Below are 22,182 nucleotides of genomic sequence, written 5' to 3'. Positions count from 1 at the left end.
CAAAGCACAGATATACGTCCATGAGAGCGGCCTTGAGCTGTTGCAAAAATCCCTGACACATACTGAACAACAACAACCATCTGAGGAAGGGCGTTTATCTCTCTTTTTTTCTCATCTCTCTCCCTCTGTCTTCATCTGTCCTCCACTCTCTGTAGACTCAAAGTGTCCTGCTGATGTAGATTTTAATTCCAGTGACATGGACATTAAGACCATCACCAGTGCACTGAAATTCTATCTGCGGTGAGTGAAGCCCACAGGATTTCATTTTGTGATTAATATGTTCATTTGACTGATGTTTTTGTTTTGTGTACTCATTACTCATCGCTCATACTATTTTTACAGGAGTCTGAGTGAACCGCTGATGACCTACAGCCTGCACGGAGAACTGATCTTAGCAGCAAGTATGGCAGGAAAAGCATACAGCCAAACACACAAACTCACATGTACAACCTTGAAAACAGGCAGACGATTTTATGTTGACATGTTTTTTCCATCTGTCGTGTGGGTCAGTATAGTTCAAATCTAAATGGGAAGAGCATATGTCCAAGTGCACTGTTTGCTCCTTCAACACAAAACAAGAAAAAAAAAGTGCAATATTCAACCTGTGATTCTAAACCATGAGAATGTGTGCCAGAGTGGATAACTAAAGAGCTCCCAGAGGGTTCTTGGAAAGATTTAGGTTTTGCTTCATTAATCTTATAAAACAAGACCACAAACGAGTAAAGAAACATTTAAATAAAACTCGTAACAAAATACGCTACTAAACAAGAGTTTGAAGTCAGTGAAATTGTTTTTTAAAGAAAGAAATTCCAGCTTTTTAAACTGAATATTGTTAGTAAAGGTGTTATTAATGTTAAAGAGTGTTTTAGTTTCAAAGAAATGCTGTTCATTTGAGCATATAAACATCTATTTATCTGGTAATCATCACAGATTCCCCAAACAAATTAAACAGCGCAACAGTCTTTAACATTTATCATGATAAAACAAAAACTTTTCTGAGAAACAAAATCAAAAATGGAATAAAACTAAAATACACAACTGTTATTTAAATTGTATTTCACAGTGTTAAAGTTTAGGTGTGTTGGACTTCATGTGTCGCAGCGCAAACCGATCGAAATCAAGTGGTGCATGACGGTTAGAAATTTTGTCCGAATTGATGCTGCGCTGACACCACGTGACTGTCACATTAAAGTATGGCAATAAAGTACAGCAACAGAGCTCAGAGATCAGACGATTGATTTAGCCGGTGCAGCATCTGAAGAGCAACTGCAGGGGCTGCGATGACGACACCGATATTACACGATAGGCTGAGTTCACTGCATGACTACAACCATGTGTGTTTCATGTTTATTATCGGACAACTTCCATCGCACAATTTTCAAAACAAACAATTTACTTTTTATGCCATGTCTATCTTGTACATATCATTATTAAAAGGCTATAAATATTTTTTGTTAAATAAGTTGTTTATAAAGGCTAAATTGATTGCATAGGTTTATTTTCTAGCTTTTTCCTCGAGACCATTTACTAATTCAGCTCCTTTAAATGACTTAAATGATATATTTTAGTAAATAAACCAAATAGGCTGTCACTCAGATACGTTATACAGACCTGTGATATAATACAATAATAGTCATCATTGATCATGCCACTCCATAATTTTTTTTAACAACATAAGTTGAATAATTATTTATAATAAAACTAATAATAGAATAATTGTTGTCCTGTCAAGCCGTTTATACAGACATTTAAAAGTAGCATTGATATATCTTGCTCTTTCTGTGAAATTTCTATTGACAATTTTCTACTGACTCATACACCACGGACAATTTAGCCTCCCAAATAACCTGTACCACATGTTTCTGGACTGTGGGGGGAAACGGAGGAAACCTGGAGGAAACTCACGCGAACGCAGGAAAAACATGCAAACTCCACACAGAAATACCAATTTAGCTGAGGCTCGAACCAGCGACCCAGCGACCTTCTTACTGTGAGGCGACAGCACTACCTACTGGGCCACTGCTTCGTCCCAGTTGAAGTCAGAATTATTAGCCCCCTGAATTATAAGCCCCCTTGTTCATTTTTGCCCCAATTTCTGTGTAAAGGAGAGAAGATTTTTTCAACACATTTTTAAACATAATAGTTTTAATAACTCATTTTTTATAACTAATTTATTTTATCTTTGTCGTGATGACAGTAAACAATATTTGACTAGATACTTTTCAAGACACTTCTATACAACTTGAAGTGACATTTAAAGGCTTAACTAGGTTAATTGGGTTAACTAGGCAGGTTAGGGTAATTAGGCAAGTTATTGTAGAACAATGGTTTGTGCTGTAGAATATAAAAAAATATATAGCTTTAAAGGGGCTAATAATATTGACCTTAAAATGGTATTTAAAAAAATTAATTATTTTTTTCTAGCTAAAATAAAACAAATAAAACTTTACCCAGAAGAAAAAATATTATCAGACATACTGTAAAAAAAAAATCCTTACTCTGTTAAACATCATTTGGGCCATATTTAAAAAATAAAAAAAATAAATAAATATATAAATTATAAATATTTTTATATTATATATTATTTATATATTATAAATATAATATTATTAATAAATAATAAATTAATAGGCCTGTTTATTGATATTTATTTCCTTTTCATGTTTTCCCCAAATTTCTCTCATTATATATATTATTAAAATAATAATTTTCTTATTGTTGAAAATGAATCATTTTGTAGAGACTATTCTGTTTTAGTTGTACTGTTGTTGTTTCAATAATAAATAAATAAATTATTGATCACGCCGTGTGATCTGTCATCATGCAGCAAAGTACAAGCCCCGAAGTGTCCGACCTGACGGCCTTGTTTTCAAATTCGCCCCCAAAATTAATCTCGTCCATTGCCGGCTGCAGCCGTGCTTCGTGTCGAACACAGCTTTTTACTGCAATTTTGATGACATAAATGCTGCACCAAAAGAAGAAAAACTACACATGCTTAAAGAATTTTTTTCAAAAACACATTTCTTAGGAATGACTTTTTGTCACAGTTAAATATAATTCTGAATCCTGACGCAAGTAAGATACTAAAGTCCTATCAACAACAATATTGTTTCTATTTTGCAATGAATAAATAAACCAAGGTAAATTGTTACTTTTTTCTGCATGTAGGCTTAAAGTTTTACGTACTGAAGTCTCACAGAAAACCTCTCGGACAGTGCTGAGTGCCAGTGATCACGCTGCTGTAGTCAAGCATGCCGCTGCTCCAGTGAAGGAATTTACAATTACATAGACGTGTAATAAAAGTATCACTGACAAAACAAAAGAACCTCTTTCAGTGGCTTTGTGCTGCCAGATTAATCTTTAGTTATGTTTTACACTTCATATAACCACCCAAACTGCCAGAGTTTCGCATTGTCTTTCTTTGTGTTTAAAGCCACTTAAGCAACATACTTCAAAACAATGAGGGGTGTTAATACTCTAGATATAAAACCCTATTAATTATCGTAAAATGCATGGATTCAAGTAGATTTTTACTTTTGCAAGACAATAGCAATGTGTCAGGACATAATAGCGTTCAATGCATAGCTACATTTCATTTTTAACAATATTCTTAAATCACTTCTTCTTGTAGTATAACTCATTAGCGTAATTGTTGGCTGTGTGCAGTTTCCAGCAGTGTAGCACTAGTGAGCGCAACTCATCCAATCAGAAATTAATATCCGTTTTATATCCTCCTGTGTGTGTGTGTGTGTGTGTGTGTGTGAGAGAGACAGAGAGAGAGAGAACGAGCGAGAGAGAGAGAGAAAGAAAGAAGACGTTTCCGTTGAGGTGCTGTGAATGAGTCTAGGTTTAACCTTATTCAACACACTCTCCTACATTGTAATCCTGCCCATAATAAGATTAAAGACCATTAAAGCAGCTTTGGTTATTATAGCTTGTCAGCATACTTGCGCTCAGATTAGACACAACTAAACAAACACAGCGGAGCAGAGGAAAGGTCTACACCTGCCGAGGGATTAACTGCTCGCTTTAATGCGCTTTATTCACTTCAAAAAAATGACCTCCTAGTCGGTTGAGATGAAGAGTTTGAAATTTTGTACATTTATTTTAAAGGCACTAATATGGTAAAAAATCATTTGACTCTTTCAAACACACTACAACCTCTCTTAACATCACTGTACAAAGTTCACAAGTACACGTGTTTGCTCCACTTTCTGTAAAGTAAGCTTTTTTACAGTTTGCCAGAGGCTGTATTTTCAGATAAAGCTATGTTTATCCCACAGTTCCCAAAAAAAGAGTCTCTACTGATCCTTTTAGGATTTTATCTTTGGACAAGTTGAAAGACGTTCGGCAAACCGCCGTAAGATTTCTTCAGCAAGAAAACAAACAAACACTTCTAGAAACCACCAGCTTGCTAACACGATCAAACACCTTTATTAGCTTTAACAGCTCTATTAGTCTTAGGGTAGTAGATGGAGAAGTGCGCTGACATGTACTGTCTGCTCGGTTCTGCCTTCACGTGGCGTTCTTCAGTCTTTTTCGCTTGGTACCGTGTAATGTGAGTCAAGGCTGTGAAATGTAGCATGAATCGTTCTTTCCTTTGGTACAACTCAACTCAGACTCTGTCGCAGCAATTATTTTAAAAGCCGATATGTGAATCATGTATTGCATGTTTTTGTGTGTGTGTGTATATGTGTGTAACTTGTCCCACATTTTACTTCTCAGAGTCAGAGAATCTGGACTATCGGTTAGGGGCGGTTCACTCACTTGTTTACAAACTCCCCGAGCGGAACAGAGAGATGCTGGAACTGCTAATCAAACACCTGGTCAGGTAACACACACACACACACACACACACACACACACACACAGAGACTCACACACAGACAGACAGACAGACAGATATGTTAATACACTTTTACGCTCACACCCACACACACTAAGGCTGTGGTTTTTCCAACCGCTACCCAGCTTACTAGGGTGTACCTTTATAAATATGTGTTTTTGGTTAATGTGACAGGCTGTGTGTGTGAATGTTTTGATCTATCGCTCCCTGACTCATTGTGAGTTTAAATTATCTTGAGTAAAGCAAACAGCATATTCACATACAGTAGCTTAAGCTTCATGCTAACCAATTCAGGATTATATTGATTTATACTCACCAAGACTGCGTTGATTTGACAGTAAAACTTAAATTTTGTTTGAAATAATGTTACCGTTTAAGTGTAATTCATTACTGTGATGATGGCAAAGCTAAGATTTCAGCATCTTTACTCCAATCTTCCACATCACTTTTTAATCATAATACTATGCTTATTTGTTTCTCAAGAAGCATTATTGATTATTATCAACAATCAAATTTTTTTTTTGTTTAAATTCATGACAATTTTTACATTGAAACATTTATTAAAAATAGTCTCATGTAAGATTGATATTGGGGCAGCACGGTGGCGCAGTGGGTAGCAAGTTCGCCTCACAGCAAAAGGTCGCTGATTTGGCCCTGGCTGGGTTGGTTGGCGTTTCTTTGTTGAGCTTGCATGAACTGCCCGTGTTAGCGTGGGTTTCCTCCAGGTGCTACAGCTTCCCCCACAGTCCAAAGACAAGCAGTAGAGGTGAATTAAATACGCTGAATTAGCCGTAGTGTATGTGTGTGAATGAGTGTGTGAATGGATGTGTTGGGTTGCGACTGTAAGGGCATACGCTGCCTAAAACATATGCTGGATAAGTTGGTGGTTCATTCCGCTGTGCCGACTCCCTGATTAATAAAGGGACTAAGCTGAAAAGAAAATGAATGAATGAGTAAAGATTGATAATTTAATTTCTTTTCTGTAACTTTTCATTTAATTTTATTGGCTGAATAAAATTATTAATTTCTTTTAATATAAATAAAAGTGAATTATAAATTTTAACATATGTACGGGCCAGAAAATTAGATGTATTTTTGTACATTCCATTAAATCCCTCACCCAATAAGGAATAAATAAATAAGACAAGGAATAATAAGAAAAAAATCTATCACTGTATAGAGTTTCCATGATGGCTTTAATTTTTCAAACAAAGTACAATGACACAATCCAAAACCACACTTTATTTGTGACAATCTTCAATCTCTGTCAGCTGGTGACATTGACACTTGTCCGACAAGGACATACTTTCTGAAACTGGCCCTGTAAGACAGCATTATTGTAATAAAACCAGCATTATAATGTGTAACAGATACCTTATGCATGTATTAGTTGTATCCAAACAAGTACAGCACTCATCGCAGGGACAATCTCTGTATCGTGACCCTCACTGCATTGTCTGTTCTGTGTGTGTGTGTTTTTAAAGTGTTTGCAGCCACAGCAGTGAAAATCTTATGACTGTGTCCAATATGGGTGTAATATTTGGCCCCACTCTTATGAGAGCAGAGGAGGAGACGGTAGCGGCCATGTTGGATATTAAGTTCCAGAACATCGTCATGGAGATTCTTATTGAGGACTACAGCAAGGTCAGACATGCCGCTCTCTAGCCAATTAGGGGACAGTTTATCTCCCTATCTTATTACGCAAGAGATATGCAACAAACTGGTTTTTGTCTGAGTAAAAAAAAAAAAAATGTTTGTTTTGTTCAGATTTTGTAAACATTTTATCAGCTTTCAGTGATATTCTGAAATTGACAGAGTTTGATGATATCATACTTTTTTGTAATTAATATCATCTGTGTTGTCAGATCTTTAAAGGTCCTCCTGAGGAAAGCGTACCACCTCCTGTCCCGCCTCCAAGGGTGTCACCACGAAGACGACAGCCAATCACCATCTCAAAACGCCCAGCTCGTGTCTACACTGGTCTTCAGCCTCCCGCATTTGAGCGTAAATAGCTTTCGACATCATAGCCATCATCATCATCATCGTCCTCATCATCATCATCATCACATCATTATATATAAATATAATGCATTTTTTATTGCCTTATAAGAGATTTTTTCATGAATGTGAATTAAATTTGCCTTTTTCTTTAAGGAAATTATCTTTAGCATAAATGAAAGCTGTTTTTTATAGATTTGATTTTTTAGCATGCTTTTTTACTCAGTTCCACATAAAACATTATATTATGTGTTAAAGATCTATATCAATATATTGTATTTTGATCTTATGATCTTGCGCAGGATTTTTCTTCGAGTTGTCTGCTTTCAGTCTTTTAGCATTCTATTTTTTTGTCTTTTCTCTTTTTGCAAAGCCTGTTTTTTGTGCTGCGGGCTTAAATACAACACACACATACACACACACTCACACACACACATAAACCTAAAGGTTTCCTAAAGTTGTAAGCGAGCGCACACACATAACACCTGATCAAGTTTCTTGTGTTCTGGAAGGGACCTCGGACTGGATCTGTTTCTCCTTAAGGGATTTTCTCTAAATGAAGAAAATAAAACTAAACCTCCCTGATTTTGCTGTCACACACAAGCACACAGACACACACACACACACACACACACACTCCTCATGTGCCAGTTTAGAAGCCCCTCCATACACATTGTGAATTTTATGATTAAATCCGCAGGGCGTGTGTATGCGTATGTGTGTCTGCCTTGATAAATGTTGGTTGGTTCTTTGACATGTTGTCCTCCCCTCATTGTGAGCTGTGTTATGTAGTGTTTAACAACAGTCAAGCTAATAGCACACTCACTAGAGCATGAAAACTAAACGACTACCTGCCCTTCTGCAGCATGTGTGTGTGTGTGTGCGCGTTTGTCAACGCCTTTGGATCTGCGAGGGTGCATACTTGTGTTTTTTGGTGCGTGCGTGCGTACGTACCAGGGTTGGAATGCCATCGTGTGTGTCCTGTGTTCGCTACCTTGTGTGTCTGAGAGCTAATGCCTGCATGCTTTTATGAGCCTCTCTCAATCTGTTTTCGATTGGCTTTAGGACCCTTTTTCCTCTCATAAGCTATTTTCATTATTAACATCTGAGCTTTTCTTCTCCCTCTTGATCAAAAATGAATGCGCGCATCAATCTATTAATATGACTCTGGTTCGTTTGTATATTCATGAAATTTGGCTTATTAAAGCATGCTGGTTCTTTGCTTGTTCAGATCAGCGGAATAAATATTTCTTCCTCCCTTCTGTTGTACTTCCTTTTTTATTTGGAGTGGATCTCAACTGTTTCTTTCCTGTGTGTCGTAGTTGGTGGCGGGATCTTGTTTGTGCATGTGTGCGTAAGTGAGCATCAGGCCACCTGTTGAGTTTCAGTTGAATCATGGATTGTGATGGCCCTGGCCCTGTGTTTTCAGTGTTCTGTTGAGAATACAGGATTATTAGGATCAACTTTGTGTGTGTCTGTGTGTGAGTGGGAACTCCTGCCAGAATGCGAATGTGTTTGTGAATGCGTGTTCATGCAAATGTGTCCAGTTTGGCCAGCTCGCAAGCAGCTGGTTGTTTTGACTGATGGTATTCACACACACACATACACACAGCTGTGTTTTACACTCATGTCCTTCTCACATAGCCATAACATCTTTTTTATTTTTATTTTTTTTTAATGAGACTGATTTCATCCATTCACACTATAAAGTGGAGTCAAACCAGATTTCATATCACTTTTCACTTCTTTCATGCCTATTAAGTATTTTTGATCTCTAACAGTTAATGAAACACTTTTAAAAGCACTTTTCTCTGCGTTAAAACCTCATCAGTGTGTGGTAGAATCATTAAAGTCTGACACAAATGCTAGCTGTAAACTGAAAAATTTATCTGAAATCAAATTTATAGGCTTAAAGTACCATTTGGAGGTAATAACTCTAATTCCAGACTGAAGAAAATGTATTTTCTATTTAAAGAGATAATGAAACTCAGATGAAAATGGTCAAGGTTTTCAAAAGGAATAAATCCAGCCTGACAGATATGTACTTTGACCGTGTGGCTCGAGCTGATAAAAATCAGCGTGTTTGGCTAAGCGGTTCATGGCTTCTTTAGAAACTTTTCCTTTCATTTCTAAACTCTGCTCTGCCATAATGTTGAAGCCATTGGAATGAAATGACTCGCTTTGTGTGATTTGATTTTGACCAGTTGAGTCTTTATTGCCTTGTATTTCTTTGTACTGTGGAAACAGAAGAGGACAGAGTGCCTGTCAAGCTGTTCTCTTTATTTATTTATCAGAACTATCACTGCCTCCCTTTATAAGCTAAAACTGCAGGAACAGGAAATTTTAAATTTTAACAACACCCCTGATAGGATCTTGTCTCTGGGGAATGGTCAGGGATAAACGGCTACAATTGTGCTTCTGACCCGCCAGATGTTTGGTAGTGTTTTATCTAAACTTCCTACGTTGACTGGCTCTGTGTGTTTTGCAGGTCGAGAGCTGAATGGTGCCACACACAATAATGGTGAACCTGAGGGAGACGGCGGCCCCGTTCCTCAACAAAGAACAAAACTGATACCTCCTTCCATCTCTCCTCCATCCATCCCACTCTCCTCTCCCACGTCCAGGAGACCTCTTCATCCCAGACCTGCTGTTCGGCTATTGGAGCCTGAAGTCAGCCGTTTTGATGCTCGGATACAGGACGGCCTGAGGTCAGACGCCACCACCAATGGGGATTCCGGGGGCACGGTGAACCGCGCTCAGTCTTTCCAGAAGAGGACACAACTCAAGGGAACAACTGGTAAACAAGCAGCAGCAGCAGCTGGCAACTCACGTGATCAAACTCTCCTTCACCTTGACATGAAGGAAAGAGTTTAAAGTAAAACTAAAATCAACATTTAGTCAGTACATTGTTCAGTAAATATACATCACATTTGTATTTAAATATACTATAATGTAAATATGCATAGCTGATAAGTTCATTTTAAAATTCATTAAAATATTTTTTCAGTAGACCAAAAAATGCCAATGTTTTGTTAAAGCATCATGAAAGGTAAAGGAAAACCATATTAATAAATTAATAAATAAAATATTTTTTATTAAAAGATTTTTTGAGCTTTTCTGAACTGATACCATAGCCAATTTTTAAAAATAATATCTGCTATTAACAATATTGATATTTTAGTGGTTTTCCTTTTTATATCTTTAAAATTAATGATAGTTAAATCCTCAATTTTGAAAGAAATGCAAATATATGTTTATATTTAGCCAATTATATTTATATATATATATAGTTTTATATATATTTATATAGTTTTATATATATTTATATAATTTTAAATCGTCAAGATTTTAAGTTAAAAATTGATATATTTAAATTTGTGATTAACTTCTAGTCATACATTTCTTGAAAATATCAAAATAAATAAATAAGAAATGTAAATAAAAAAATATTTAAGCAAGCTAAAATATGCTGTCACAAAATTAATTTACTTGAAACATTTTTAAAAAGAAATCTAAAAGAAACGAAAAATATCACATAAATACAGTTTTGGCAGCAAATTAACATGGAATCTAAATTAATAAAAAACATTTTACACACAATAGCAGAACACACAATAATAATTACAATGTTAGGACACACTCCGTTTAACAGGTTTGTGTGTGTGTGTGTGTAACAGGAGAGGCACAGGGTCTGAAAAGACGATCTTTCTCAGAGAAGAGTTCCATCTGCAGGCCCCCGACTCGACCACCAGACCCCCCTTCACGGCTCTTCAGTAAACCTCCAAATGAAGACACTCCACCATCATAGTGAGTACACAAACCCTCTTCAGCTCATTTATCATCATTCTCAGGGGTGCTTCATTGCTCAAACTCAACATTGTAACTTGACTTTTTGTGTGATTCTATCATAAACTATCATAAACATGCATTAAGGCGTTGGGCTGAACGATGCGTCAGCTTTGCACAACGCTCAGGTGAGATTTTGACAAATTTATCCAGGCCAATTTGCTCTCGATTGTTCCAGTTGTTTGGTCGACACCTGTCCACTGCAATTTTAAAGTTGCGCAACGCATTCACAGCTGGATTGAGCTGAAGACTTTGATTGTGGTCATTGTAAGCTTGTTGCTTTTGTTCTCATGCCACTGGGATGCTCATTTAGTCTTGTGTCTGAAATCACTGACCTTCAGAAGGATGAACATTCTCCGGCGGTCTGCCTTTTCAGCACACTTTCTCTCACTGTACAGCTGCACACTTCTAGATATGCATGTCTGCCAAAACAGTTTGTAATCAGCTGTAATATTGTTTTTTGTTTTCAGGATATTTACATTTCCACATTTTTTTCATTTTGATTATCTGTCTTCTAATTCTAACTAAACTTAAAAAAAACAACAACATAGAGTTCAGCTTTAATAATTAACACTATTTATGCAAAATTTAGCTAATTGTTAACTGTATGTATGTTTCATGCTGTGGTTTCTGATGACAGTTCAAATGATTTTAGTCTTAGCTGATCTTAGTTTGTTTACTTAAGTACTTGAATTGTCTGTTTTAACCCTTTATTGGGTGATCAACCACTACATTAACATTGATTAAAATATATATTTTTTATGTATTATTAAAGTCATAAAGGTTAACACACCTAGGTCTACTTTTATGAGTATTTTATTAAGTGTCCAACAAAGGGTTTAAAAAAAAATCTGTATTTTTGGCGGACCCTAAATAATAATAATTGGGTGGTGCTACTTTCTTGATGTTTTTAAAAGAAAAAACTAAATAAGTCAAAGCAAAATAAGACATCATTTAGATAAGACTCTAAATAAGACATCATTTGACAAATTTTAGTTCTTATAACATAAATATATATTTACACATGTTGTAAAATTTATTTTTGAACCAAATCAAAGTCATTTTGTTCAACTAACATTTAGACAAAAATGACTAAATTATATCATAAAGAGGAACACAGCAGACACTTGTGACTTTGAGTCAACAATATTAAGTCTCTTAAAATCTTTTTTTACTAGACAAAAACTTTACAAAAAATTATGATAATTGTTACAAACCTTTAAAAATATATTTCTTGTAAATCCGATGTTTACTTAAAGTTGTTCTCTAAACATAATAATTCAGTGTAGTTCAATGTAATATTTAATGATAAATATATACTACCGGTCAAAAGTTTGGGATCAGTAGGATTTTAAAATGTTTTAAAATAAACTTTTCCTTCTCACCAAGGTTGCATTTCTTTAAATACAGTACAAATTGAACAATTGTGAAATGTTATTATTGTGAAATTATTATTATTATTATTATTATTTTTAATTATTATTATAAATTTTATTATTAATGATAATAGTAATAAAAGCAAAAATGACTGGAGTAATAGTTTAATTTGAAACTACATAAAATAAGAAAGAAGTTATTTAAAAATGTAATAAATATTTACCAATTTAAAAAAAATTTTAACTTTAAAAAAATGCTGCCTTGATGAACAGAATCATTATCTTAAAAAAAGGAAAAAAAACTGACCCCAAACTTTTGACTTTATTGTAAACTATTGTATTTATTGATCTACATTACTATATGAATAATTGAAAGCATTTCAAATGACTGATAATATTTTTTATTAATTTGTCTCCGTCTAATTTGTCTTTGAGAGGGTAATATACTAATATTAAAATAAGGTAAAACATCATTATTACTTTAAAACCAGAATCTTTTGGTTGTATTTTAATTTATTAAAAAATATATATGTTTTAACAAAACAACTTTTCTACGTATGTTATAGTAACCCTTAAGACAAGAGAACATATTTCTATGTATAAACATTAATTTTGGCATATTTTTTGTGTTGGCATAATCTGTTTTGTTTGAAAAATAAATATTACATATATTTATATAAAAGCATGGAATTATTAAAATAAGGTTAAACTAACATTCTAAGAAAAAATAATAATAACAAATGTTTTAAATATTTTATGATATTTGCTGAAAAAAATCGATTTTAACACAAGCTGACCCCCCATACAGAAGGGAATAAGCCAAAGTGAGTGAATAAATAAAAGTTAATCTATAAAAAACATTCATGATTTAGCAAGACTTGTACTTATATGTTTTACAAACAATACAAATCACATTCATTTACGGTAATTGTTTCCGTTTAGCTATATCAAAAGAACAAGCAATAAAACCAATAAGACGACAGCTCTTAGGTTGAACACGCTGTGCAAAAACTACAAACTAGGAAGTCTTTGTCTTCAAACTGAGTCATGTTTTGCCCGAGCTTTTCTGCTCACTGAAAGAGTAAGAGCTCTTTCAGCTGAGCCAAAAGTGAAGTGAGAGAAACAGGCCAGTCCTGTGGTCATCTAAACTGCACCTCAACCTCACTCTCACACACTTAAATAATGAAAAAACCCTGCTGAAACAGGGGAGTTTCATCGCCCTTTAGAGTAGAAGTTGGGTTTAGGTATTGGGTAGGATAAAGGATGTAGAATGAGATCATTCAGAATCGGTACTTTTTATGTACAAATAAATCACTGATATCTAAATAATAGGCAGGTATAAAAAAGCCAAATGGTCCTTAAACTAAAGTGTTCCCCTTTATGGGAACTACAAGTGTGCGTCTGGTAACAGACTACAAGAAATCGCTAGACGACCAATCACTCTGAAGAGAAAGATAAGGGTCAATGAAATGCCAAATGAGTTTGCAGAGCTTGGCTCTGCAGGTGCCAGTGATTAGTCAATATTGAAGTGTATCAGCTGGCATCAGCAGAGCGAGCATCAGATTCTTTGCTTCACTCCTCTCACTGAGACTGAAGAGCTTCTATCTGTATCCCGATTTCCTGAAGAAACCAGTTTCCTCACCAGTGCGGGCGAAGACGCGACAGTGGCGATCAAACTTGGCTCCTTTCCCATCCCCTGGGCATTTCACTGGTGTTTAAAAGAGCAGTTTTCTCTAAGAGAGCAGATGTCCTGGAAAAGATTTGGCTGTGTGTTTCTGGATGCGGTGGTATCCTAGCCCCGGATGACAGGCACGAGTATTGCATAACATGTCTTGGAGTCCAGCATGTTGAGGCATAGCTCGCAGACAGTTCTTGCCCTCATTGAGGTTGTGGCATACTGTAGTATTAGGATGCGCTACCCCTCTTGCTCCCCGCAAGTCGCTGGGACCTCTCACTCCTCATAAGTGTACTCTGTCCCAGCTTCGAGTGAGGGTGCCCGTCCATCCTCCAGTAAGGCTGCAATCTCATTAGATGACACCGGGGACCAGATGTCCATCTCTGCATTGGGATCTCTACCCGTTGCCACCCTCCAGGGTTATTAGCGAGGCCCCGAATTTAGAATCAGACATGTTAGCTAGCATGTTAGCATGTAGGACTAGAGATGGCTTTTCCCCCAGCTCTGCGGCCGGACCACTTAGATTGGTGTTACGTGGGGGCCAACAAGAAGGCAAAGCCTTCCAAGCCCCCGTCCTCTTCTTCCCTGAGGTACACAGTGAGCTCACTTAGGCATGGAGGGCACCTTTTTCTCTCTGGACCTTGTGCCCACCCTCTCTCACCACCCTCGATAGTGGAGCAGCTAGGGGGTATGATGCAATTCCCCAGGTGGAGCGTGCTTTTGCGGTCAATCTTTGCCTGCAAGGGACCTTCAGCTAGAGAGATCCACCTAAACTCCCGTCCAAAGCATGCAGCATGTCTGAGTCTCTCACGGGTAGAGCCTACACTGCTGCGGACCAGACTGCTTTCACTCTGCATGCTATGACCACCTATCAACGCTACCAAGCAGAGAAGTTGGCTGAGACGCGTGGGTCTTTCCCGGGCTTAATGCACAAGCTCTGCATGGCGATCGATTATGCTCTCATGACCACCAAATTCGCCACCTGTGCCCTGGGGAAGACGATGGCCACCTCTGGCTTAACCTGGCAGATATGTGGGATACTTACAAAGCTCGCTTTCTCAACACACCTATATTGCAGGCTGGCCCTTTCGACGACAGTGTTGGGGACTTTACTCAGGAGTTCTTGGCAGTGCTCGACTCTGGGCTGGCGGTACCAAAATTTTCAATGAAAAAGCAGTTCCCCTTCGGTTGGGGAACTACAGTGCTATTAAGTGGATGAAATGGGAAGATTCGGTTCAGAAGCCTTATTGTCTGAAAGAGTATTGAACGGGCCAATGAATGCAATGAATTGGCAGCGTAAGCTTGCACAGGTGTGCTTCATTGCCAATTATCCCAGCATATAAGCACACCTGGAGCGAGCAAACGCCATCCTTTTCGCTTCAGAGACTTTCTGATCGAGTCGATGAGGGTTCCTCCTGCTGTGACCAGCGATTCTGAGCGAACAAGAGCATTCTCTCGGTCCAGAGTGTGTACACGCAGCGGCAGACGGTCGAGCTGGGTTTCTCCCTTGCCTGGCGTTCTTTGAGTCCGGTCCTCCAGAGCGGTGCGTATAAAGTTGCAAACTTCACAGAAAGAGCAACACAGTCACAGTCTTTTCAGGACGGCGCTCCGACTGTGCGTTTCTGGATGCGGTGGTTTCCTGTCCTCGGATGATGGGCACGGGCACTGCGTTGCATGCCTGGGGGGGTCCAGCATATTAATGCACTGCTCGCGGGCAGTTCATGTGGTCATTGCGATGCTATGACTGTTGCGCAGTAAAGATCGCGGCTAGCCTTTGCAAAAGGGCGAACCACCCCAGTTGTCCCCTGCTCTGCAGCGGGCACTCGGGCAGATCTGAGGGTTTCAGCGAGAGATAATCCGTCACCCACGGGCCCGCGGACCTCCCGCTCCTCTAAGCGTTCCATCCAAGCTTCGGGCGGGGGAAGCGATCCGTCTAACAGATGGTAGCCCTTACGCCCGATGACACCGGAGACCAGACGTCCACCGCGGCATCGGAGGGTGGGCTTTCATTGTCCGATGATGATCCAGACCCGCTCGCCCCCTCCGGGCAGGTGAGCGCTGTCACTACGGATCCTGAAACGGACATGTTAGCCGTGCTTTCCCGGGCTGCTTCGGCCGTGGGTTGGAGATGGTTTATCCCCCAGCTCCGTGGCTGGACCGACTAGAGGGGCGTTCCCTTCTTCCCGGAGGTGCACAGGAGGCTCACGCAGTCTTGAAGAGCACTTTTCTCTGCTCGTGCTGCGTGTCCCTCCACCCTCACCACTCTTGACGGTGGAACAGCCAGGGGTATGTGGCGATTCCTCAGGTTGAGTGCGCCATGGCGGTCAATCCGCGCGGCGCCTCTTCTTGGCGGGGTCAGCCTCATCCCCCATCCAAAGCCTGTAAGTTATCTGCCTCCCTCGGAGCTAGAGCTTACATAGCTGTGGGCCAGGCTGCTTCCGCCTTGCATGCGTTAGCCACCTACCATCGCTACTAAGCGCAGGCGCTGGCCGAGCTGCACGAGGGTGGGTCCAACCCAGGCTTACGAGCTCCGCACCGCCGCCGACTTAGCTCTTTGGACTACTGAGTCCACTGCGTGTGCGTTGGGGAGGACGATGTCCACATTAGTGATCCAGGAGCGCCACCCCTGGCTGATATGCGCGAAGTCGACAAAGTCCGCTTTCTTGACTTCCCCATATCCCAAGCCATGTTCGGCGACACCGTCTGTGAATTCACCCAGGAATTCAAGGCGGTGAGAGAGCAGTTGATGGGTGATGTTTTATCGGCGGTCCATAGCCCACTCTGCCCACCGTGCCATTCATACCTGCTCCTCGCCGAGGGCGCCCGCCTACGAGAGCTGGTCCGCCCCCGCCTCTGGCGAAGAGAGCGCGGCGGGCACCTCGGAAGCAGGCAGCCCCCCCTGCGCAGAACGCCGCTAAGTCCGGCAACGGACTGTGAAGCGTCCCTGGGACAGGCCATCTGGAGAAGAGGGAACTTGCTCTTTCCCTGCTGGAGGGCGGGGCCCCATTTCCAACGGCACTTTTTACTGCCATGAAAACATCATGAAAGAGCAATTTTCCACTTCCCCGGATGTGACAGCCTGAAATCTGCCAGTCTAGGACGCTATGCTTTCTAGCTTGCAGATTCGGTGCGTTTCGCCATGGGCTCACGAGCGCTGGGAGGACGGACTCCATTTTCCCACCCCTCGAGCCTCCCCTCCGGAGCTTGGGTGCGGAGTGAAAGTAAATATCTCACCTCCAGCTTTTCCGTGGGACCTGCGCTTCCCGGATCTGCACACCCACTCCGCGCTGCCCCACTGCTGGTACGTCAGCGATTGTAGCGATGAGTCCATTAGCGAGAGCTCTGCCTGCCTGGTTAGCGCGGGCCAGCTCTTCGCGGTGGCTCATACGCACAATCAGACTCGACTATGCGATTCAGTTCGCGAAACGGCCCCCCATGTGTGTATTCACCAGGGTTAGCCCCCTGTCCGCCCCTGTCTTGCGAGAGGAGATTGCTGTCCTCTTGGCGAAGGATGCAATCGAGCCGCTCCCTCCAGCCGAGATAGAGAGCGGGTTTTACAGCCCACACCCAAAAAGAGTGGTGGGTCACGACCAATCCTAGATCTGCTCGTTTTGAACTGCTGTCTGCACAAGCTGCCGTTCAGAATGCTCACGAAGAAGCGCATCCTCCGGTGCGTTCGTCCTCTGGGTTGGTCTGCAGCATTAGACCTGATGGACGCGTATTTCCATGTCTCCACTCTTCCTCGCCACCTTCAGTTTCTGCGGTTTGCGTTTGAAGGTCGAGCTTGGCAATACAAAGCCCTCCCCTTCGGGCTCTCTCTGTCTCCGTGGGTCCTCACCAAGCCCGTGGAGGGTGCCTTAGCGCCCCTTCGGCTCGCGGGCTTCTGCATACTCTATTTTCTTGACGACTGGCTGATTTTTGCCCTCTCTCGCAGCAATTGATTATGCACAGAGACAAAGTGCTCCGGCACTTCCACCTGTTGGGGTTTCAGGTCAACCGAGAAAAGAGCAAACTCGCACCCGTGCAGAGGATCTCTTCTCTCGGGCTGGAGCTGGACTCGGTCACCATGGCAGCGCGCCTCTCAGAAGAGCGCGCTCAGCTGATGCTGTACTGTCTGAGAGAGTGGTCCCACTTAAACTATTTCAGAGGCTCCTGGGGCATATGGCATCCGCAGCCGCTTCATGCCGCTCGGATTACTCTATATGAGACCACTTCAGCACTGGCTTCACGATCGAGTCCCCAGACGTGCATGGCACGCGCGCGTACACCGAGTTTCTGTTACTGCGCTGTGTCGCCGCGCCCTCAGCCCTTGGAGCGACCCCTCGTTCCTACAGGCCTGGGTGTCTCTAGGACAGGCGTCCAGTCTTGTTGTCGTTTCAACAGACGCTTCCAACACGGGCTGGGGGGCTGTGCGTTGCGGGCATCCGGCTGCGGACCTGTGGAAAGGTACCCAGTTGCATTGGCATATCGCCTGGAGCTGTTGGCAGTGTTCCTCGCTCTCCTCCGTTTTTTTCCGGTGCTGGAGCGGCAACACATGCTGGTCAGGACGGACAGTACGGCGGCGGCGGCGTATATCAGCCGTATGGGGGGTATGCGCTCTCGCCGCATGTCTCAGCTCGCCCGCCGTCTGCTCCTCTGGAGTCATCCGCGGCTGAAATCGCTGCACGCCATTCATATTCAGGCAAGCTCAACCGTGCAGCCGATGCGCTCTCACGGCAGCCTTACGTCCTGGAGAATGGAGACTCCACCCCGAGTCTGTTCAGCTGATATGGGCGCGATTCGGGGAAGCCCAGATCAATCTGTTGCTTCCCCCGAGATCGCTCATTTCCAGTTGTTCTTTCCCTGACCGAGTGCTCTTGGCACGAATGCACTGGCTTACAGCTGGCCTCGGGGCATGCGCAAATACGCGTTTCCCCCAGTGAGCCTGCTCGCACAGTTACTGTGCAAGGTCAGGGAGGACGAGGAACAGGTTGCTGGTTGCGCCCCTCTGGCTCAACCCGACCTGGATGTCAGAGCTCTCCCTCGCGAAAGCCCTCCCCTGGCAGTTCCCTTCGAGAGAGCACCTACTCTCTCAGGGACAGGGCACCATCTGGCACCCTCGCCGATCTTTGGAGATCCTTAGACGCGAGGAAGACTTAGGTAACCTCCGATTGCGGGGGCTAATACCGTCACTCGGGCTAGAGCCCCCTCCCCGAGCGCGCCTATGCCCTGAAGTGGAGTCTATTCACTGAATGGTGTGTCTCTTGCAGAGAAGACCCCCGTAATTTTCCAGATCAGCGTTGTGCTTTCTTTACGCAGAGAGAAGCTGGAGAGCAGGCTGTCGCCCTCCACACTCAAGCTTACGTGGCTGCCATCTCCGCTCTCATGACGCGGTGGCTGGCAGCACTGTGAGAATGCATTACCTCATCATCCGGTTCCCCAGGGCCGCTAAGCGAATTAATCCACCCCGCCCCCTTTCATGCCCTCTTAGGATCTCGCCCTCGCTACACAAGCCGCATCAGATCCCTTCGATCCTCGACTCAGTATCTTTCTGTCCCTGAAGACAGCTCTGCTGGTCGCGTTGATATCGATTAGAGGGTTGGGGACCCGGAGGCATTTTTCGGTCAGTGACTCGTGCCTGTAATTGGGCTGGCTTTCTCTCACGTCCTGAGACCCCGCCCACGATATGTTCCCAAGGTTCCTACCACTCCGTTTTATACTAGGTAGTGAGCCTGCAAGCGCTGCCCTCGGAGGAGGCAGACCCAGCCCTTTCTTTATTGTCCAGTTCACGTCTTGCCTATTATCCGGACCGCACTCAGAGTTTAGATCATCTGAGCAGCTCTTCGTCTGTTGTGGCGGTCGGCAGCAGGGAAGTGCCGTACCGAAATAAGTTTTCCCACTGGATTGTGGATGCCATTCTCTCGCTTATCAGAGCCGAGGTGAGCCACGTCCCCCGAGAGTGCGTGCGCACTCCACTCGGAGCTTCGCATCCTCTCGAGCTCGCGCACGCGGCGCCTCTCTAACAGACATCTATAGAGCTGCGGGCTGGGTGACACCCAACACATTTGCAAGGTTTAACAATCTGTGAGTGGAGCCGGTTTCCTCAAGGGTATTAGGTAACCCTTGGTGATTGAGGAAACAATTCGGTAGGGTGTTGAAACACGCTTGCTGCGCCATTCTCCCTAACACGGAGGTACGTGCGCCTTTTTATCTGTCAGTAAAGTTCCCCGTCAGGTGAGCCCTGAAGATTCCTCCGTGGCCCCCAGCACTGACTCAGCGGAGGAGTCGTAGGAGTAGTCCGGTGCGCGGGCACACACCAGGTGTACATAACTTCGCTGTGTCGCTGCACCTTTAGCCCTTGGACGGATCTTGCTTTCCTATTGGCCTGTATGTCCTTAGAACAAGTATCCAGACATGTTGTCATATTAACAGATGCCTTCAACACTGGCTGGGGCACCGTGTGCAACAATCATGCACCCGTGGGTTCGTGGACTGGACCTTATTTACATTGGCATGGTTTCCCAACGCACTGTCGTATTTGTAAAATCCCTAGTCTACGTTAGCTAGGTGAAGCACATTTACGACCCCCGATTAAGTTATTCTAACCTCCCCATGTAATGGTCATTTAAGGGCCTAGGAGATGTTGGAAGGTTGCCCTCTTGGTGATGCTGGTATGCTCACGCTTTGCTTAGCAAACCACACATCTGGAGTGTGACAGGCTTAGCTGCTGCGTTGTTTTCCAGTCTCCCATAGTCTGTTACCAGGTACACATTGTACTTCCCAAGAAGGGGAATGTTCTGGTAATGTACGTAACCCACATTCCCCAAACAAGGTTTGTGAAGACAGGAACAGCCCGAAGAGCAAGACCTTGTAAAGCCATGCCCAGACCCCACACACTGAAAAAATGCTCTGTGGCGAGGGTGAATCGAGACACAGGAGAGAGTGACCTTCATAGCTGCAACCAATCCTGAGGACGGAAGCATCAGAGGATTTGTTTCTGTGTGGGTATTATGAATGGCAGATTGGCAATTGGTTATAAGCCACTGCTCTTTTGGGTATGATAAAGTTTGGGCTGTAAAACCCGCTCTCCATCTCGGCTGGAGGTACCTGCTTGATTTCATCTTTCACCAGAAGGACAGCAATGGCCTCAAGTGCCATGATCGCTGTAAAATACTCTCATGTAAACTTTGGAGGCTGTTTGGTGAACTGAATCACATAGTCGAGCCTCTTTCGGAAAGGAGCAGCCAGCACGGAAATGCCCAGTGGGGGAGCAGTCTTCTGAGCCCACCACAAGATGGCCTGGCCCATTAAGATCGACGCTCAAATTGTCCACACACCTGAGATGAGGGTCAGCAAACCACTCCAGGTGGCAGTGCCCACCATCTGGGTAATAGCGTTGTACTTAGTGGCCACCTCGCTATCAAGGGAGGTGAGGTCAGAAGCGCACAAGGATCAATACCTGCGTGAGCTCCAGGAAGAAGGAGAGGGGGGGGCTCGATGGATTTACTTCTTATATAAGCCTCCTGTCACGCAGATCTGAGCATTACAGTGGGGGCTTATCCATCACCTCCGGGCCCGCAGACCCCCACTCCAAAAAAGTCCGGCTTGCTCACCTCCACATGTGAGCTAAATATAATAAGCCACACCTGCAAGGAGCTGCGCTTGCCAATTCATAGGCATTCATTAGCCCTTTTTTTTTTTACTTTTTAGAGTGATTGGTCGTCTGGCAATTCCCCCAAATGTGTTGTGGCGAAATAACTTTTAGTTAAAAGGAAACCTGGGAATTTTCAAGCAGTCGTTAAATTTTTCATAAATGTTTGCTTTTGTATTTTGTAGAATTGTTGTTATTTGTTAATCTTAACTTATGCGATTAAATAATGTGTTAATAAATTAAACTGTTGCCAGTTTAATTCTAAAATACAAAATTTCAAACAACCAGACCAATAAAACTAAAATAAAAAAACACTTCAAACTGTTAATAAAACTGTATAAACTACAACAGTTACTTATTAAATGTTTTTTATAATATATATTTAATGACTTTTTATTCTTTGTATTTACGGTTGTAAACATTTGGGCTTTTCCGCACACTTCATTCTAATGTCATTTTAATGCAGGCCTAGTTTGATGTGATGAACAGAATCATCACTGCCGTACTTCACCACACGAGTGCTGTTTTTGGTGCCGTGAGCAGCTTTATTGCCACCTAGAATTTGTTTAAGGATCACCGGGATTTTATTTCCCACATTGCAGCTTAATCAGCATTCTGCATTTTTGGCAAGCTCCTGACAGCTTTTCACACAGCTCTTTTCAAAGGAACGGGCTCCTCCGCTTTTCAGGCCAGCATTCTGCAGGACTGCTGAGACGTTTGGCTGCGGTGTGTTTACTGTGTGTTGGCTCTCCTGGAAATTTCCTGGTTTGCACAGTTTTTGAGGAATGACCTTTTCTGGCCGACGTGTGGG

The 22,182-nt window shown here is 42.3% G+C and overlaps 1 protein-coding gene across 2 annotated transcripts in view; it reads left to right on the top strand.

Annotated features, from left to right (window-relative positions):
* ophn1 (oligophrenin 1) overlaps positions 1–22,182 on the top strand; it is a 61,140-nt gene that overhangs the window by 20,338 nt on the left and 18,620 nt on the right. For both annotated transcript variants that reach the window (XM_073952370.1, XM_073952371.1), the window contains exons 16-22: positions 156–240; positions 343–401; positions 4,726–4,831; positions 6,331–6,490; positions 6,712–6,850; positions 9,333–9,641; positions 10,522–10,651. In XM_073952370.1, the coding sequence (XP_073808471.1) occupies positions 156–240; positions 343–401; positions 4,726–4,831; positions 6,331–6,490; positions 6,712–6,850; positions 9,333–9,641; positions 10,522–10,651 (988 nt within the window). The remainder of the gene's footprint in view (positions 1–155; positions 241–342; positions 402–4,725; positions 4,832–6,330; positions 6,491–6,711; positions 6,851–9,332; positions 9,642–10,521; positions 10,652–22,182) is intronic.

The sequence above is a fragment of the Danio rerio genome, chromosome 5, assembly GCF_049306965.1.
Source record: "Danio rerio strain Tuebingen ecotype United States chromosome 5, GRCz12tu, whole genome shotgun sequence".
NCBI classification, from domain to species: Eukaryota; Metazoa; Chordata; class Actinopteri; order Cypriniformes; family Danionidae; genus Danio; species Danio rerio.
Note: the sequence above shows the minus strand (reverse complement) of the source record. Positions and strands in the feature narration are given on the sequence as shown.